General features: G+C 36.8%; 3 protein-coding genes across 4 annotated transcripts in view; 2 read left to right on the top strand and 1 right to left on the bottom strand.

Annotated features, from left to right (window-relative positions):
• LOC149948447 (core alpha-(1,3)-fucosyltransferase-like) overlaps window positions 1-19052 on the bottom strand; it is a 142105-nt gene that overhangs the window by 48079 nt on the left and 74974 nt on the right. Inside the window, exon 2 of the mRNA XM_090173471.1 lies at window positions 2928-2973. The gene's annotated coding sequence lies outside the window, so the exon portion shown is untranslated. The remainder of the gene's footprint in view (window positions 1-2927; window positions 2974-19052) is intronic.
• LOC149948449 (progestin and adipoQ receptor family member 3-like) lies at window positions 373-3056 on the top strand. 2 transcript variants are annotated; one of them, XM_090173472.1, is made up of 3 exons: window positions 373-405; window positions 859-1617; window positions 1938-3055. In XM_090173472.1, the coding sequence occupies exons 2-3, from the start codon at window positions 966-968 to the stop codon at window positions 2201-2203; spliced, it is 918 nt and encodes a 305-aa protein (XP_090029598.1). In that variant the 5' UTR covers window positions 373-405; window positions 859-965; the 3' UTR covers window positions 2204-3055. The 2 variants fall into 2 exon arrangements, with proteins under 2 accessions (XP_090029598.1, XP_090029599.1); XM_090173473.1 differs by lacking the exon at window positions 373-405 and adding an exon at window positions 465-750 and having other exon boundaries at window positions 1938-3056.
• On the top strand, window positions 9284-18622 carry LOC149948448 (uncharacterized). Its single transcript, XM_090173476.1, has 5 exons — window positions 9284-9336; window positions 11307-11404; window positions 12944-13058; window positions 18304-18356; window positions 18422-18622. Exons 1-5 carry the CDS (start codon window positions 9334-9336, stop codon window positions 18498-18500), a joined length of 348 nt encoding a protein of 115 aa, XP_090029602.1. The 5' UTR covers window positions 9284-9333; the 3' UTR covers window positions 18501-18622.

Genomic DNA, 19052 nt, shown 5'->3' with positions numbered 1-19052 from the left:
ATATTAAAATCGATTAGTCGAAAAGGAACGTATTGCCGCTGCGCGAAGATGGTGTCCCGGCGGTCGATGTTCTCGTGACGCGTTTGTCCGGCGCTGCTTTTTCCCGTATTGCGGGTGGTGGCGCTGCGTACGTCAGCGAGACGCGCCGCTACTTATTTTACCCCGTTCGTCCTCGTCAGGGCCTTTCGCGGGGGAAAGGGTGCCGGTCGAAGGGGCAGAATACGCGCTTCTCTACTAATGGTAACGAGGGTTAATTCTTTCCTCCGACGTCCGTTTGCGCAGCGGCCTCATGTCGCGTCGCCCAGTCTCCGTTCTTCTCCGTCTGCCATCTTCCCTACGATTCGCACGCTGATCTCAAACATTCGCTCTCCGCCGTGTACAGTGATTCTTCGTTCGCTTTCTCAAGTAAGATTTTTCGTTGCAAATATCTATTACCTTTACCCTGCATACCGCGCCATTTGGGGTATTTTAAATAATCGATTTTTAGCCGTTTTCCCAGCTTTACTATTCGTAAAGGTAGATTGAACCGCGATTTGGAACGGAAGTGTGGTTCATTTTTTTGTACCGGTACCCGAACGGGGATCGATAACCGTAATATTTACTCATTATTTCGTTATTCGGTATTTTCGTTAGACGTTCTTGGAATGATTATCCTCGTTTGAAATAATATTCGAAATAATAAAAATTCGGCTGAAACAACAACTCGTAATTTTTGTCGAGTTGTTGGGAATCGGCAAAGCCATATTTAAGGTAGTGTATTGAAACCCCCGCGCGTTTACCGTTATAATTGGAAGTACCCTTACGTATTTTAAATTTTGGCGCCGCGACTATTTGTTGATGTTGACGTTTCTTTCGTAGCTGGCAGCCCTTCGGCTCTGCACTTGGACGGAAGCCTCTCCCAGTCTTTTTTTCCCCCCTCTCAGTTTCACTCAACGTTTGTGATATCGTAACGAGACGGGATAAAAATGAATGGCAGCAGCTTCACTTCCAAACTGATGAGCCAATTGAAGTTGGAGATGAACCGGTTAAGATTTAAGTGGCGCAAGAAACTGCTGACGAGAGACAGGGCCCCCGGGTACCTGACCAAGAGCAACGTCCACATCTACGACGGGTTCCGGGCGCATCGGCAGGGCGACACTACCTTAGGCTGCTTCTTCTTCTGGAGCAACGAGACGCTCAACATCTGGACGCACTTGGTGGCGGCGGCCATCTTCTTCTACCGTCTCTTCCAGATCGTCCACGAGGGTCTGTTCCCGGACCCCGTCGACCGGATGTTGATCGTCGCCGAGCTTTTCTGCCTGATCTACTCCGTGTTGTCGTCGGCGACTTGCCACGCCTTCTGCCACATCTCGGAGGAGGTCTATCGCGTCTACGAGAAGCGCGACGTCTTGGGTATTATCGTCTGCACCACGGCCGGATTCTTCAACCTCAGCCATTTCTTGCTGCGATGTTACCCCCTGACTAGGTACTTCTACACGCTGGTCGTCCTGATCGGTAGTTTCTTCCTAGTCAAGGCCGTCAACAGCAAGCATAGCGTCTTCAGCAAGGACAACGGCAACACGCTCAAGCGGATCTTGGCCTTCACCGTCTGGTCGCTCTTCGCGCTCGTACCTGTCGGTGAGTTGTCCACATTTTCGAGCATTCGTCAAATTGCCGGCCCGTTAGTATAGATTCGAGTGGGCGGTGTCCTTGGCGTGACCGACTGCGAGGTTTCTTGGCCGTGATGCTTTCGCTTAATCAATAATGTCACCGCGACCCTTTTCGGTACGGCTGCACGTGTTTTTCGGTTCCGTCGCCTCACTTGCGAATCAATCTTTCGTTACAATAATGGCGTGTCCAATATAGTGGCCCGTTTATGAGCCAGTACGCGATGTCGGATCACGCGAAGGTCACGGCTCATTTCTGATTAACCCAGCGCGCTTCTTTCTCCGCCACAGTTCATTGGCTGTTTTTGGAGGGCAGTTTCTCGACTCCCAAAGTGGCGACTTTCCTGCCGCGCATTTTGACCATTTACGGGCTGGGCATCTCGGCGGCCGTCTTCTTCGCCACTCAATTTCCGGAATGCACCGCCAGGGGTCAGTACGATTTCGTCGGACAAAGTCATCAGATATGGCACATACTTATTTTCTGTTGCATGTACTACTGGCACCTGACCTTGGAGGCTCTCATCACCTACGTCAACGACAACCCCTGCGCCTCTTGATGAGCGACGGTTTAGGAACGTGCCTTTCTTTTAGGGATATACTATAATCACTAGTTTTTAACAATTATTATTCTCTAGGAAAATATCTTACTCTTTAAAAAAAACCGTAGCTATTAGGCGACGAGAACTCACAGACTTTAACCAAAAACAAATTCAGAAAACACAACAATATATAATAGTGTAACGCAATTCTTTTTGTCTCGAGTACTTTATAAAGTTTAGAGGTGAAACCGTTTTCCATGATATATACTATCTATTTCTCAAATTCCATTTAAAAACTGAACTTACCGATGTTATATAAAGCCCGGCCGTCGTTTTCGTGAGATCAGCCAATCATTTCGCGTCGTTTTAGCGCGTTCGATCGCGATTCGTTACCAGTTAAGACATTCCGATTGGCTCACGAGCGTTAACCAATGGGAAAGAGCGCCCACCGGAATTTAACTTATCGTTTTTTTCCCGCGATTGGATATCGGTAAATTTCTTCGCACTCGCCTATTGGCGCTGACGCAAAGGGCCAATCGTAACGAACGCGGGCCGAATAGTACCGGTGTGATATTGTTAAATGATTGGTCGGTCGTCGACGGTTTGGGCGACTTATTTTCGGGAATATTAGAGTAGATATTTTTAAGTATTTTACTAATCACGTTTCGAAATGGTAAAAAGTAATAACGATAATAAAAAATAAATAATAATTAATAAATAAACCAAAGAGGTCGGTACTTACATATTTGCCTTTTAAATCGAATCAAGCCTTCATCTTTGTATTATATCTGTAAAATAATATTAAGAAACGATATATAGAAATGTTTAATTTTCTACCTATGCAATATTGTATAGTTAATAGGAATAATTTATATTAAAATTGATTTCCATTGTTAAATTACCGCAGTCTCTGGTATTTTTCTTTACAAATACAACTACCGATAAAAAGTTACTTTAAGCCTTTCATTTTCTCGCCTTACCCCGCCGCTTATTAATGGCGGCTGAATTACACTCGAAGGCCTCCTCGTAAATGGTGTGTAATTACACGACAAGTACTTGGTAATTGCGCAAGACGGAAAGCTTGAAATATAAATTACTATCTCCATTTCTTCCCCCTCCCCCTGTCTTTCATTCTTCGAGAAAGAGGAAAATGAAAAGTGAAGGAAAAATCTGCCCAGAGAGAGAAGACGTAGTATAATAAAGGCCTGCATTTTTGCTCTATCCTTAATAGGGTAGTTTATTTTCATTAGTACTCGCTCTGGTGAGTACAGTCGTTGTAAAGGTTGTAATTGACTGTACTCGTTCGTGCAAGGATTTTTACGATCTGACCAAACTATACTAAAAAAAACTAGGTTGTGGCTTATATTATTATAGTCGGTATTGCTTAGAATGCTACGCCAATTCTTTTATTAACATTTTTGGCTAATTATTATTTCCGCTATCAAGTGCAGAGCGATTAGCTCATTGAAGAACGTTCGCTGTAAAACAATTTAAAAATAACATCGTGATGCCAGAGGGAGAATGGGGGTTGACAATAAAGGGGGTAAACACCGGGTCTTTTTTGACACATGATGATTGTCGATCCCCTTCATGGCCCTTTTAATTTGTCAGCCCCCCCCCCCCCCCTCTGGCACCACGGTGTCGTGTTAAAATTGAATAACAACAGGACTTTTTCTATGCGATTAAACCAAGGTAAGGCCTATAAACGATAAAACCCCCATCAAAGAACTGCCTAGGAGGTGGTATACTCTAGGAAGGAACATGTAACGGTCGGTAGTCTTCGGTTTTTATTGATTTTTCAGGAAACATGTTTGCCAGCTTGTTGACGTACATTTATTCGAGTTGCGCCGACGGTTTTAGAACTGGAACGTACTGAACTGAACTCCCATCAAAGACTGAGGGGGCAACTTTTGTCGGGGGGGAAACAACATAGCCTGATTTTATGAAAACACTTATTGGCTATTTTTTGTGACGGCACTAGAGACCTAGACAGAGCTGCAGTGACGTCACGCAGATACTGAAGAAATGGTGGCCCGTTCACACGTATCTAGCTGAATAAATGAGCATAGCATGGGCGCCCGTAGAGTGTTTTCAAAGGGGGGGGGCAATTTTCGTACTTAGTGCATTTATAGCCCACAAAAGGGGGGTCAGTTGCCCCGTTTGCTCCCCCCCCCCCCCCCCTGTGGGCGCCCATGGAGATCTACACCTTCTATTGAGCAAAGAATATAAAGTCCCAGGAATGGAAGGATTGATATTATTGGCCGCGTGTTTTGGCTGTGTTAGAAACTTCCGGCAAAGCAAATCAGAGTAACCGGAAACGGTTACCGCAACCCGGTCTCTCTTTAAAAACGAGAGGCCCAAAAGTTCCACCTTCCATTCCTGGGGCTTTATATTCTTTGTATTGAGTTTCAGCAAGTACGTATTGAATTGAAATAAACAGTCCTTAGGTCTACGTGCATTTTAAAACGATAAAAAAGCGCCGAATCAACATTCGAACGCGAAACGAAAGAGTCCTAATGAGATCGTGTACCAAGGAATTTAATTGGTCTTCATTAGGAATTTAACGGGGGAGGGGGGGGGATGTGTTTCGCTTGATTAGCGAAAACCAAATTGGTAATTGTCTTGTCAATAATAAATAACTGAATGAGGCTTGGGCGCGAGCGAGAGACGTTTTTGTAAGAGCGCCGTACTTAATTGAGGCAAGACGAGCCTAAAAAGAGCAGAGTGTGTCCTCCCGGCGTCGCGCTAAGCCTCGGCCACCCTTCGAAGCGCAATTAGTAGGATTCCTTCTAATGATTCCCCTGTTAGTTGTATTGAGAGTACGTTTGCTAGGCCACTATCTCGAGCGCGTTTTATTCGCGCGTCAGCCAGCCCGAGGATTAAGTTATAGTCCTCCGGAGGGGAAATGGCGGGGAGGAATTTCCGTGGGTTTTTAGGCCTTGCCATAATTTAGTCGGCGCTGCTCGCCGGGTGCTCATAAATTAATCCGACTACAGAGGGCAGCAGCGGCGGGGAAACGCCTTCGCTCTAATGACTTTTCGGCTAATTGTTAATTGCGGGTTCTCTCGATCTTCCGAAGGATCTCATTTTTTAAAAGATTCATCCTCTAACCCCGCTCACAGTCAAAATGATCCGCCACCCTATTAAACCCCCTCCCCCCTCGCTAGTTCGGATGCCCCGCGATAGATGGCGTCTAATTACGCGTTATTAATAATTTTCCCGATGCTTTTGACTCGTAGAATCGCTTTATATAACTTTACTAAATGGCCCAAGTTAAACGATATCCCGTTCTTGACTAAATAATGTATTCTTTATTTGTTGGGTCTAGTTTTTGGATATAGATATTTTAGTTGAGGCGGTAAAGTAGTTTTAATTTATAATTCGCGACCGAAAACCGAGGGGCAAATCACTTTGCTACTGGGTGTCCTAATAATCATGATTAAATTTTTAATCATGATTTAATCATTATTCATCTTTGTACAGCCAAAGCTACAGATTTATTTTTAATTTAATCTAATCATGATTTAATCATACGAAGGTGTCCTAATAATCATTTGAGTGAGCTGCCCCTCGCCGAAAACTATCGCTACGCCCCCTTTGGTTCGCCATTGAAACATAGATAGGTAGCGGCTAAAGCAGACGCTATTAGTTTTTCCTCATCGTTTTTCTCAAATTTGACCTAATAAATAATGATACTTGCATTTTAATATAATTTTTTGCGTCGTTTGCTTGTATTTTGATAAGTTTATTTCAGAAAAAACATTCTTATGACTTTTAATTTTTCTGTAGCAGACGCTAGATCACAGGCGCTACCTCGGACAAGCTAGCGCCGTTACGCCACCTAGACTCGTTTCAGTCGCAAATAATTTAAACGAATGGAAAATTTTAGAGCAGCCACCGATTAGATGGCGCCACTAACAAGGAGAGTACCCGAGGTGTTTATTGCCAATTTTGTTCAAAGTCGGGCGTAATTTAGACCTATACGAGATATGAAATTTCCCAAAGGCAGACGTTGCACTACCCATTCGATTTGCCATGGCAACCGAAAATGTTTTGACCACTTAAAACAAAAATAAGATTTTTTCCTTATTTTACCCAAACATTGTTACAATTTTAGCACAAAAATGTTCCAATTTACCCAAACTTGATGAAATTTGCGTAAATGTGGTCCAAATTACACATTACGTGATTTTCAAATTTAAAAAAAATCCATGCTTTTTTAAATGGATTTTTTGTTTGTTTTAACTGATCAAAAACATTTTCCGTTTGCCATAGCAAATCGAATGGCTAGTGCAACGTCTCCTTTTGGGAAATTTCACATCTCTACATTACGCCCGACTTTGAACAAAATCGGGAATAAACACCTCGGGTACTCTCCTTGTAAGTACTATTAATGCGCTTGGCCCTTCTTTTCTATTGGCTATGAAAAAGTGTGACCTTTCACCCGCTTTCCCATTGGTGGAAATAACTTAACCCCCTCTAATAATTTGTGGCTTTAGGTGGTTTCTTTTAGCTTGCTCCGGGATTTCGGAGTAGGGTAAGAAGAGTAAACCTATGACGTAAATTTACTCCGATTCTGTGGTGGAGAATAGTTCGAGTTGGGGTAAAAACGTTTTTCCTAAATGGCTGCCTGTGGCCTTTTTAACAGACGACAAAATCCGATTTACTCTCTTTACACCTTCTTTTCAGAAATAGTAAAAAGAGTAGCCCTAATACTCCGGAACAAGCGAATAGTTTATGGGCCGGAGTAATTCTCAGCCTCGCACTAGGCGAATAGTTCGTTTTAGTGTATAAGAGTACACCTTTAGTCTGAGGAGTGTAGGGAGCTGTTGGCAGTGCCGTATTTCCCCTAGGCCAACCTAGGCCGTGGCCTAGGGGCCCTCCAGTGACCGTAATTACTGTATTCGAAGGCAGAAATCTATAATATCAATCGTAATTTATATTGGAGAAATTCCTATATAGGTAGAAGATTTTGTTTTAAAATTAGCAAAATTTCTGCCTGGCAGTTTACGGACGCAGCCTTAAATCGCAATGTTGCATAATTATCGCGTATTTAGTCGACTATTGTTAAGAGCTTTTATTTAGTAATATAACCGTAGAGCTCAGACTTCTACGCTGAATCAGGGAAATTCAGGCACAGCCTAGTTCCAGGGATAAGAGTAAGTGCAGCGCGTGAAAAGGGGGCCCAGACTCCTTATCTGCCTATGGGCCCAGGATCTCTAAGTCCGGCCCTGCCTGTTGGCTTTCCACCACCCTGATACGCAGTATAACCCAGACACCTGAATTATTGGCCTAGAATAGGTGCCTTGGATATTAGCCTAGCTGATTATTATGCCTTTTATGAAAATAAGTGGTTGTTCCTTCTGACATCTTCGCGCATGAGCAGTCGCTGCTATGCCTATTTTTGACGATAGAGGGACACAAATAACCGTTTTAGGGTTCACGAAGTACATTCAAAGGGCTTTAAGCTTCGATTACATAGACGAAATACTATACTTCAGCTATTAAGACAAGTTTAGTGGTTTATCTCTTTTTGTTGACAGACTTACTATCAAGTTACATTACCAGTAAAAACGCGTTTGGATATCAAATTTCAAAATAAGTACTTTCAGAAACGAAGCTAGTATTGGTAACAATCAATATTACGTTCGATATTATTTCGCCGAAGTGTCAGATTTCACGATGAGAGCGTTTGAATTTTCAATAAGCTTCGTGCGTAGTTTAAATTTTGGTCATAAGTATCGCCGCCTACCGACCGAGTTTTATATTAAATATATGAAAGCTGTCTGCTCGTTTTAAATTATCTCTGCGCAACAGCTGAAAATTTCAACCGAGAAACATTTAAATTCAAAGGTCGTCTGCTATTTCTTCACATATTTAGTTCACGAATCTTAAGGTAGATGGCGCTATATTTCCTAAGCTCGAAGCCCATAGGCCTTGGTCTCTAGCAAATTTAGCTGGCCCAAGAGATTTCTTGGCATCGTTACATGGAAGTTACTCACAGCGCCAAGTTCGCTTGTGGCGTATGCGCAAACTTCATAATTATGATAATTGTTTTAAGTGTCGACGAGATTTATCGGGCCTTTAATTACCGCAATGGAAAATTTCAGATTCGGCTTTAAATTTTAAAACTTTTGCGTCACGTGATAACTTTTAACCTTATTCCTTTAAACTGGGTTTAGTAAACCAAGGATAGTTATCTTTATTTTACATCAAAAGATGCTTGCAGGGTGACCAGGGAAATCCCTCTTAAAAATTTTAGGAAATATATTAAATTTAGATGCGAATGATAGGATAATATATTAAACCAAATAATCAAAATATAGGAAAATCTAGAAAACCAAATAGTTAAAATATAGTAAAGAAAATAAGTAATATTATTATAGGTGTATTATTTGGTAATATAATAGAAGAGACGAATACAAAGTAATTTTTTTTAAGTCTCACAATGTGTATGTATCACAGTCATTAAGCTTTAATTCTGTACAATCACATTTTATCACATTTTATTTTTGGATTTTTGACTTTTTTGTAATATTAAGCTCATTTTTTGGGGGACGCTTAGTTGATTTTGGTACAGTAGCCTGTGTTTGGTTTCGTTGAGGAGTGAACTCTGCGAGGATTCATTTTGAAGGTTTGACCCTTTGTAATCTGATTTCGCTTGGCAAAGCTGTTCTACAATAACTGGCCCATGATTGCCGTAAGGGTTTTGGTGTCAAATAAAAAAATTAGTGCAAAAATGCATGGGAACCCTGTTAAAATATCGTCTGCTTCCCCAATTCTATCATCAGCTTCCAAAATTCGCTATTTGGAAGAAATAAGAATAACGTCTGTTGCTTTATAATGGTCATAGATGTCAGCACTGGCTGGCGTCGCCCGTTTTATGTTTATATTTTTTCAAATTTTATTCAGTTAGAGGTCACGACTGTCTTAAGCTTGGGCACTGTAAAAAACGCGTGACGTGTTTTATTATTTTAAAGGTAACGATTTTAACCAAAAGATCGCGCCACTAGTGGTAATTTCTTTGTCAGGTGTTGTTATTCGCAGGCTGGACGAAATATTTTATAAGCTCACGCAGATGCCGAGTTGAATGCTATAAATTTTGCAGCGCAAATTATCAGTGTTCGTCTAATAGTTTTCATTGGCGTATGGTAAGTAGAATCAAAAAATTACGATTCAAAATGTTAAAAATACTTTTTCAAAGAAATGGGGTTTTTGAAATTAATAATGTAATAATCGTAATAATACAAGCTTAAGGGAAATAAATAGAAATAACTTGAATTTGGCCATTCACTTTACATAGAGACACGACCGGACACGACAGCTGCCACGCATTTACCGTTATTCTCACATTATTATTTAAATTTGAGTTAAAATTAATGTACTTATAATTCATCAGGGTTCGTACGAAAATTTCTGATCTAACACCCCTGACTTTTCCAGGTTATCCCTGACCAATTTTTGCCAATATTCCTGACCTTTTTGGTTATATTTTTTGACATTTTTTAAAATTATTTCAGGTCAAAAAGTCTTTGTTAATGTGTGGTTTGGTTGACTAACTAAAATCCCTTACTTATCCCTGACTTTCTACGAAATTATTTAAATCCCTGACTTATCCCTGACTTTCTACGAAATTATTTAAATCCCTGACTTATCCCTGACTTTCTACGAAATTATTTAAATCCCTGACTTATCCCTGACTTTCTACGAAATTATTTAAATCCCTGACTTATCCCTGACTTTCTACGAAATTATATAAATCCCTGACTTATCCCTGACTTTCTACGAAATTATTTAAATCCCTGACTTATCCCTGACTTTCTACGAAATTGTTAAAATCCCTGACTTATCCCTGACTTTCTACGAAATTATTTAAATCCCTGACTTATCCCTGACTTTCTACGAAATTATTTAAATCCCTGACTTATCCCTGACTTTCTACGAAATTATTTAAATCCCTGACTTATCCCTGACTTTCTACGAAATTATTTAAATCCCTGACTTTCTACGAAATTATTTAAATCCCTGACTTTCTACGAAATTATTTAAATCCCTGACTTTCTACGAAATTATTTAAATCCCTGACTTTCTACGAAATTATTTAAATCCCTGACTTATCCCTGACTTTCTACGAAATTATTTAAATCCCTGACTTATCCCTGACTTTCTACGAAATTATTTAAATCCCTGACATTTTCCCTCCATTTTACTGATCCCTGACTTATCCAGGTTTTCCAGAATATCCAGGTTCTGTACGAACCCTGTTCATAAATTTTTGAACTCGTAAAAGCGGGAATCTTAATCTATGAGAATGCTTTTGGCAAAAAAAAACACCACAGAATTATCGTTGTTTACAAAATGTCTGTAAGGCCAATTAAATATACAATTTTAAATTTTTTGCAGAATTATTTTGTAAAAGATACGCTCTGTTTTAAATTTAAATAATGAGTTTTTATTTACCATAAGCGTTTTCAAAAATGATTTCGAGATTTTGAAGAAATCCAAACTGGATTTCTTATTTCTTGTCGAATTTCTTTGAATGTCCGACCCCTCGAACTCGATGCAAAGCGCAGATCGTAATACTAATTGATTTTTCATTGGCTAGAGTCATAAGGGAAAAGGTTGTCTTCCCACGCCATCATTAAATCTCTAAAAATACCGGTGCCTAATAAAATATGTATTAGAACAGCGCTTTAAATTGTACCAGACTAAGTGCGTTCTCCTTTTGCGTGGTTTTTTGTTCCTCGATTTAATCGATAATGCAATTAATTATCCTCCAACAGTCTCCTCCTTCCCCCTCAAAAATCAATTCAGCCCTGTATTTCATTAGTTTCCTAAAACGTTCGCGATTGAAGGTCACGTCGGTGACGTATTTCCTTCCCCCTACATGTGTCGGGGGAAACTTAGATCCCAACATATAAATAAAAACATTGTTGACTTTATACAATATTACAATTGGAAAATGTATAGATTTTCGTTTAAGAGATGATTTTTGCAAAGTTCTCATAAGCCTAAATACGTTCTTTATTCAGGCATTTATTCAAAAGTGTTCACGTTAAATATTGAAGTTTCTGTATTATTTACCTTGAATGAAGGATTTGAATCACCTCATCTTTTCTAGAAAATGCCTTCAAACCGAGTTGAAGAAGTTCGCGTGATGAAATGCTATTTATGCAAGGAAGCGAATATGTATTTGATGTACCAAGAGGAACGCAACATGTAGGTTTCCTCATTTGAGAAGTATACAATAGGTAAAAACTATTCGCCAGTCCGGAAAAGTTCGATGAGTATTCGCGCAAGCTATTCGCCAACCCAAAATTCTCGAACGGTTCTAACGCGAACTATTCGCCGACACCAAATTATCGAATGGTTCTAACGCAAACTATTCGCCGACACCAAATTCTCGAACGGTTCTAACGCAAACTATTCGCCGACACCAAATTATCGAACGGTTCTAACGCAAACTATTCGCCGACACCAAATTCTCGAACGGTTCTAACGCAAACTATTCGCCGACACCAAATTCTCGAACGGTTCTAACGCAAACTATTCGCCGACACCAAATTCTCGAACGGTTCTAACGCAAACTATTCGCCGACACCAAATTCTCGAACGGTTCTAACGCAAACTATTCGCCGACACCAAATTCTCGAACGGTTCTAACGCAAACTATTCGCCGACACCAAGTTCTCGAACGGTTCTAACACCAACTATTCGCTCCCGGACCTTTCGGAGCTGTTCAAGCGGTACCTACTCGAGAGCAGGTACCATCAAGAACCCAAGGCTAAACTCTCTTCAATTCGTCTGCGATAGTTTTTTAGACTAGTCAATACGTGCTTTTAGGATGGAATTTCAGACAATTCGTACATGTTCTGAACTGTCCGGGAAGTTTTGGTGACGTCATAGCTCAGTCTGAATCAGTTCTTTGAACGGTTCCTGACTTACGAATAGTTTTCACCTATTATATCTCTTAAATAATTAAAAATACTAAGGCGGTATTAATACATAAAAAAGTTAAAATAATTAAATATTTAAAAACCACTTATTAATAAGTTAAAATAATTAAATATTTCAAAACCACTTATTAATAAGTTAAATTTATTAAATATTTAAAAACTACTTATTAATAAGTTAAAATAATTACATATTTAAAAACTACTTATTAATAAGTTAAAATAATTAAATATTTCAAAACTACTTATTAATAAGTTAAAAAAATTAAATATTTAAAAACACTTTTTTACTATATTTATATCGTAAGATATATTTATATACTTCTGATATTAGGGTAGCTAATGAACAACTGTCAATAATGTAACACCCTATAACAGAACTTAAGCAATACTTTTGCAATCATCTTCTCTAAGCCTTTTTTTTAAAAAGATAATTTTTTAATTTAGTTTTATCTAGAATTTGTGTAGTTTTATCTAGAATTTATTTAGTTTGATCTAGAATTTATTTAGTTTGATCCAGAATTTATTTAGTTTGATCCAGAATATATTTAGTTTGATCTAGAATTTATTTAGTTTGATCTAGAATTTATTTAGTTTGATCTAGAATTTATTTAGTTTGATCCAGAATATATTTAGTTTGATCTAGAATTTGTTTAGTTTGATCTAGAATTTATTTAGTTTGATCTAGAATTTATTTAGTTTGATCCAGAATATATTTAGTTTGATCTAGAATTTATTTAGTTTGATCTAGAATTTATTTAGTTTGATCTAGAATTTTATTTAGTTTGATCTAGAGTTTGTTTAGTTTTTATATATGCTGCGAGGACTTCTATCCATCTATGCAATGCAAGGCTAGATTATGGTTCCCGTTGCACGTGGATTCGGTGGAATTTCAATGGCCTCCAACTCGATGTCCTAAGGTATGTTTATATTTGTTTTGCGAACATGTTTGGTGGATAAACTAATATCAAGAATGTATTTATTTATCGACGGACACGTTGAGGCCCTAACCCCGTCACGCTAAGGGGGGGGGGAGGAAAAAATGAGGCGGTCTTATTTTTTGCGTCCTCGCAGCAGCGTTAATCGCGTCGAAAAACGTAATTTTTAAGAACCAATGAGATTGCAGTATTATTTGATTTTATTAAAGCGGAGCAGCATACTGGGGGGCCCAACGGGTGGAATTGGAGAAACGCTAAGAATAATATCGACATATTAATTCTCCCTGAGTATAAATAAATACATTCTTGCTAATATATAATTTTAACAAATATTAATAATTTGAAATTGTTGGAGATAAAGGGTAGAAGTTCGCCCAGATGCTAAGACATTCAATTTGGGTATATTTGTTTTTGGAAAGGCACGCGAAGGGTTCCAAAAGGCGGTCTGATAAATATCCAAGACTCTTATGGATGTTTTATTTAAATGATTGATACAGTGCTAGAAAACGAGTGGAGAGAACGTGAAAGAGTGACAACGTAGCCTTATTGCGTGCGGAACAGGGTTGCTCAAAATGCATTTTGAAAATGCAAAATGCAAAATACCAACTATTTTTCATTTTGAATTTTGTGGGTTTGAATTGTGGAAAAATATTTTAAAAATTCCTTTATAAAATATTTTTACTGTGGCATCGAGGCTCTTGTAAAGAGAAAGATCGTCTGCTATTTACTCCCAAGTAATCATAGATGGCGATAGTTACTCACTTACTCAGAAGCAGACGAACTTTCGCTACCTGCGAGGATGGTTTTGAAATCTCTACGTATTTATTATTAATTAATAATTAATAATCATCATTAATTAATATTAATTAATTATTAATTAATTATTATTAATTAATTATTATTAATTAATTATTAATTAATTATTATTAATTAATTAATTTATTTATTAATTACTATTAATTAATTATTAATAATTACCAACTAACTGTAAAAAGATTTTGCATTTTGAAACCATTTTGAAAATGCATTTTGTATTTTTATTTTGAGCTGCAAAAACCCTTTTACATTTTACATTTTGCACTTAGAAAAAGCAATTTTCAAAATGCATTTTACATTTTGCATTTTGAGTTATGGAGAAAGTATTTTGTATTTTGCATTTTGAAAAAAAAACCATTTGGAACAACCTTGGTGCGAAATTAACGCTTTCTAGCGCCGGATTAATCTCTCTCTCCTTCTATCGTATCTGCAGTCCTCCTACGTTGCAATAAAGGAGAAAAATATAATATATAATTAATAATAATAAATAATAATAATAATAATAAATAATAATAAATAATAAAAATATAATATATAATTAATAATAATAAATAATAATAATAGTAATAAATAATAATAAATAATAAAAATATAATATATAATTAATAATAATAAATAATAATAATAAATAATAATAAAAATATAATATATAATTAATAATAATAATAATAATAAATAATAAAAATATAATATATAATTAATAATAATAAATAATAATAATAAATAATAAATAATAAATAATAAAAATATAATATAATTAATAATAATAAATAATAATAATAAATAATAAAAATATAATATATAATTAATAATAATAATAATAAATAATAAAAATATAATATATAATAAATAATAATAAATAATAAAAATATCATATATAATTAATAATAATAATAATAATAATAATAAATAATAATAATAATAAATAATAATAAATAATAAAAATATAATATAATTACGAGAGAAGGAGCCATCTAGACCATAAAAATGAAACGTGTACATTCGCGGGTTTCAAGATACACAGTTGATACTTTACCGTCTGTATGACTACTACCATAAGTCTATAATATTATTTCATAAGTTTGTCACTTTGGGGAATATTTTACTGAGAGCTAGTAACGAAGTGACGTCATCACGAGAAGAAAATGTCCCCCTAGCGAGGCGCTGCCAAAGGCTACGTGTGACGCATTAGCAAGCGGACGCAAAACGGCGCCGAAGCCCGTAATGCTAAAACTTTTGCATGTGAAGAATAAGAAGTGTCACACTTATGTAAAAATATTATACACTTATGCTACTACACAATTGGCAATTTACCATCTAAAGCATTTCGCTTGAAATTAGTTTTTATGGCGAAATTATACGAATTTAATCGGTCAAAACTGGTTCAGCTCTAGTGTGACTTTAATCTAGTTTTAATTTCAATTACCTCTTATTTAAATATTTTTTAATGTATAAGCGCATAAGTACTAATGAGCTTCCCACGTAAAAGTTTAAATTGGCGCCATCTAGAATAAATAATATTATTTAAATTGAACTCGCTCTAAATGTTGTTTCCCTTTAAGAAATTTGTGAATCGTTCCATTTTATTTTAATAGATTATTTATATAATTTATAAAAAAAACCTAATTAAATTAACAATAAATAGTATTGTTAGAAGAAACACGATAATTAAAATATATTTCGGGAAAAACTACAAAAAGTGTAGTGGAAAGTTGGTCAAAAATCATCTTTTCTTTTTCAAATGTTAAACATAAAATTCCGTTTTTTTTATGGTTTATTAGCTCTTAAATATTCAAAAAAATTAGTTCCCGTCGATTACAATTTTCATCAATATTTGAAAAGATTTCGTAAGACATTTTAAATTTGAAAGTAAATTTCAAATCAGCCTATCATCTCGGAATAAATATAATTCTAACGAATCTGTTCCATTGCGCCGAATCCCATTCGACCGAACATAATCCCATTCGACCGAAAAAGCCGCACTTTGGCGGATTTAGGATTCGGTTTAATGGGATTGTCCCATTCGACCGAAAAAGCAGCACTTTGGCGGATTTAGGATTCGGTTTAATTTGATTGTCCCACTCGACCGAAAAAGCCGCACTTTGGCGGATTTAGGATTCGGTTTAATGGGATTGTCCCATTCGACCGAAAAACCCGCACTTCTCCGGGTTTAGGATTCGGTTTTGTACGTTTCAGCATCTGTCAGAACAGCATGCAGTGTTACCTAACCTAACCTAACCAGGCAAGAAAAACTTTTTTTTTGCGGTCGCTCAATTGTGAATAATGCGTCGGTCGATTAGAAAAATACAAAACCCGCCTTTGGGCTAATTTCATCAAACACATTGGCGGAATTCGGTCTAATAGGAATTCGGTCGAATGGGATTCGGCGCAATGGGAAGATACCATTTTAACGATGTAAATTGTAAAAATTACATTTGTGTGGAAATGTACTTATAAACCTTACTTTCCCGATTTCGAAGGAGAGCCAACTTTGGCTTTTTCTCGAAGAGCGGCTAACGATGGACGTTTTTCGGCAAGACAACGACATGTCGCTCTTTCTTTTTCGTCTGCCGTTCCAATTTCCGTCCAATTTTCCGATAGTCGCCTTCAAGCGCGTCGTCATCCGCAAGATGGATGGAGGCCGTTAGCGTCTCTTTTCCAAAATCATCTTTGACACCTCAAAGGCTAAAGTGCCGTAATTATCGAAAGTGCGTCAGTTCCCAAACTTCTCAATGCTAAAGATTCTAATTACGCCACTTTCGCAAAGGACGAGTTGGCTCTCCTTCTCCGCCAAGATGGTAATAGTTTTAAAAAGTCATTAAACGACGCGTTTTTTCTTCGAGCGCGTCTACACTAACTATAGGGGATTGGCACTGTGACGTCATTGAACGTCATCCATGCTTTATCCTATAGATATAAAATTGTATAAGTACATGGCAGCTATGGCTAAAGGTACGAAGTGGCACTACCCTATTGCGGGAACAATAATGATGAAATTTATTTAGGAATTATCGGAAACAAATTTTTCAAAATTATAGGATAAATTTTCAAAATTATAGGATAAATTTTCAAAATTATAGGATAAAATTTCCAAAATTATAGGATAATTTTTTCAAAATTATAGGATAAAATTTTCAAAATTATAGCATAAAATTTTCAAAATTATAGGATCAAGTTTTGAAAATTATAGGATAAAATTTTCAAAATTATAGGATACATTTTTCAAAATTATAGGATACAATTTTCAAAATTATAGGATACATTTTTCAAAATTATTGGATAAAATTTTCAAAATTATTGGATAAAATTTTCAAAATTATAGGATAAAATTTTATCCGATAAAATTTCCAAATGGTCGGATAAAAATTTCCAAATGACAGGATTAAAATTTGGAAATGACAGGATTAAAATTTCAAAATTATCGAATACAAATTTCAAAATAAGCGGATAAATATAGGACTAAATTACTAATTTAAAGGAGTTTTATGGGTTAAAATTATAAATATAGTTTTATAGCGTGTATTTAAAAGGAGTCATAATAACAATTTAAGACAGATCAGAAAAAAAAATATAATCGGCTCATGGTTTTTCGAGGAAAATGACAAATGAAATATATTTCTTGTTCACTGTGTTAATATTATAAATTTTATCAGTTGGGTTTTAACCGAATATGTTAATAAAATATAGGATAAATAATGAAATTATAGGATTTTATAGGACTATTTCCGAATTAAAGGATCGCTGGGAGTTCTGTTATTGCTTTAAAACGCCCGCCAGGTTTTACGAAAAGGGGAAGCCCCTATAATTCGCTACTCTCGCGAGAGTGTTAACCACAGAGCACTTTACCTATAAAAGGGGTGTTTATAATGATTTGGGTCCACTTGCGCAGTTTTCATTTGCGCAGTTTCTATTTGCGCACTTCCCACTTCCGCAGTTTTAGTTTGCGCACGTTCCCAATTGCGCGTTTCCCATTTGCGCAATTTACCATTTGCGCGCTTTTTCCCGATTGCGCAGTTTCCCGCTTGCGCGGGTTTCTCGTTTGCGCAGTTTCCCGTTTGCGCGGTTTCCCTATATGAAAACGGTGCCTACGCGCCTGCGGCGCGCCCGGCTAACCTAACCGTTGCGCGCTAGCCTTGATATAACTACCTCTATATGACAAACCTGCGCAAATGATAAACCGCGCAAATGGAAAATATCTGCGCAAGTGGAAAACTGCGCTTACGGAAAAAGCGCAAATGAAAAACGCGCTAATGGAAAACTGCGGAAATGGGATACTGCGCAAATGAAAACTGCGCAAATGGAAAACCGCGAAATTACATTTGCGGAAATGGGAACTGCGCAATTGGCCCATTACCGTTTATAATATACGCTTCTGATATAACCTTCTAAAAATAAATCGTTAACATTCCAGTGTCGCAGAGCGCATCTGCTGACCGTAACATCTACGCATCCTCATTTCGAAAGGTGAGACGCGCGCGATTACGAACTGTCTGGGCTAAATCCTTTTCTCAAAGAGCGTTATTTTCCAGGTCACTAGAGCTGTGCCCCAATGGCTGCGACCCCGAGTTATTCGCTTCTTTGTTTCATTCCCGCCACGTTCACGATTAGGATAGTTACCACTTGGTAGTTATTTCAGTATATTTTAGTTCGTTTTTGACCTTTGTCAATCATTTATCTCTTCGATGAATATCTCTTAATGTATTCCCTTTTTCAAAACTTAAAACCTAAAACAAAGTCTCGAATAGATAATCCAATTAATGTATTAAGACGGTTTCTTTCTTGGCTTCTATTTGATAGAATAAATCTTCAGTGATACAAAATTTGTCTAAATGTTTTCTCTTTTTTAATACTTTAAACGTGAAACTTAATCCAATTAAATTATTGAGACGGTTTCTTTATTGACTTCAATAAGTTTTAATCAATTTCCAGTAGTACTAATTAGTAATCAAAATATTCGGCTTAATTTATTATCCCGTGTAACTTTAAATTTAAAAGTAAGTTTCATTAATTAATTAAGGAGATTTCGTTCAATAGATTTTCCGTAATTCTAATTAATATTGGACAAAATTATCTAAATCATTATTAATTATTTTATCATTAGACGTTAAATTAAATTCAATTTAATTCATTTTTTTATTAACTACAATACGATTAAGTATA

The sequence above is a fragment of the Leiobunum rupestre genome, chromosome 4 (genome assembly GCF_980474605.1).
Source record: "Leiobunum rupestre chromosome 4, qqLeiRupe1.1.hap1, whole genome shotgun sequence".
Taxonomy (NCBI): domain Eukaryota; kingdom Metazoa; phylum Arthropoda; class Arachnida; order Opiliones; family Sclerosomatidae; genus Leiobunum; species Leiobunum rupestre.
Note: the sequence above shows the minus strand (reverse complement) of the source record. Positions and strands in the feature narration are given on the sequence as shown.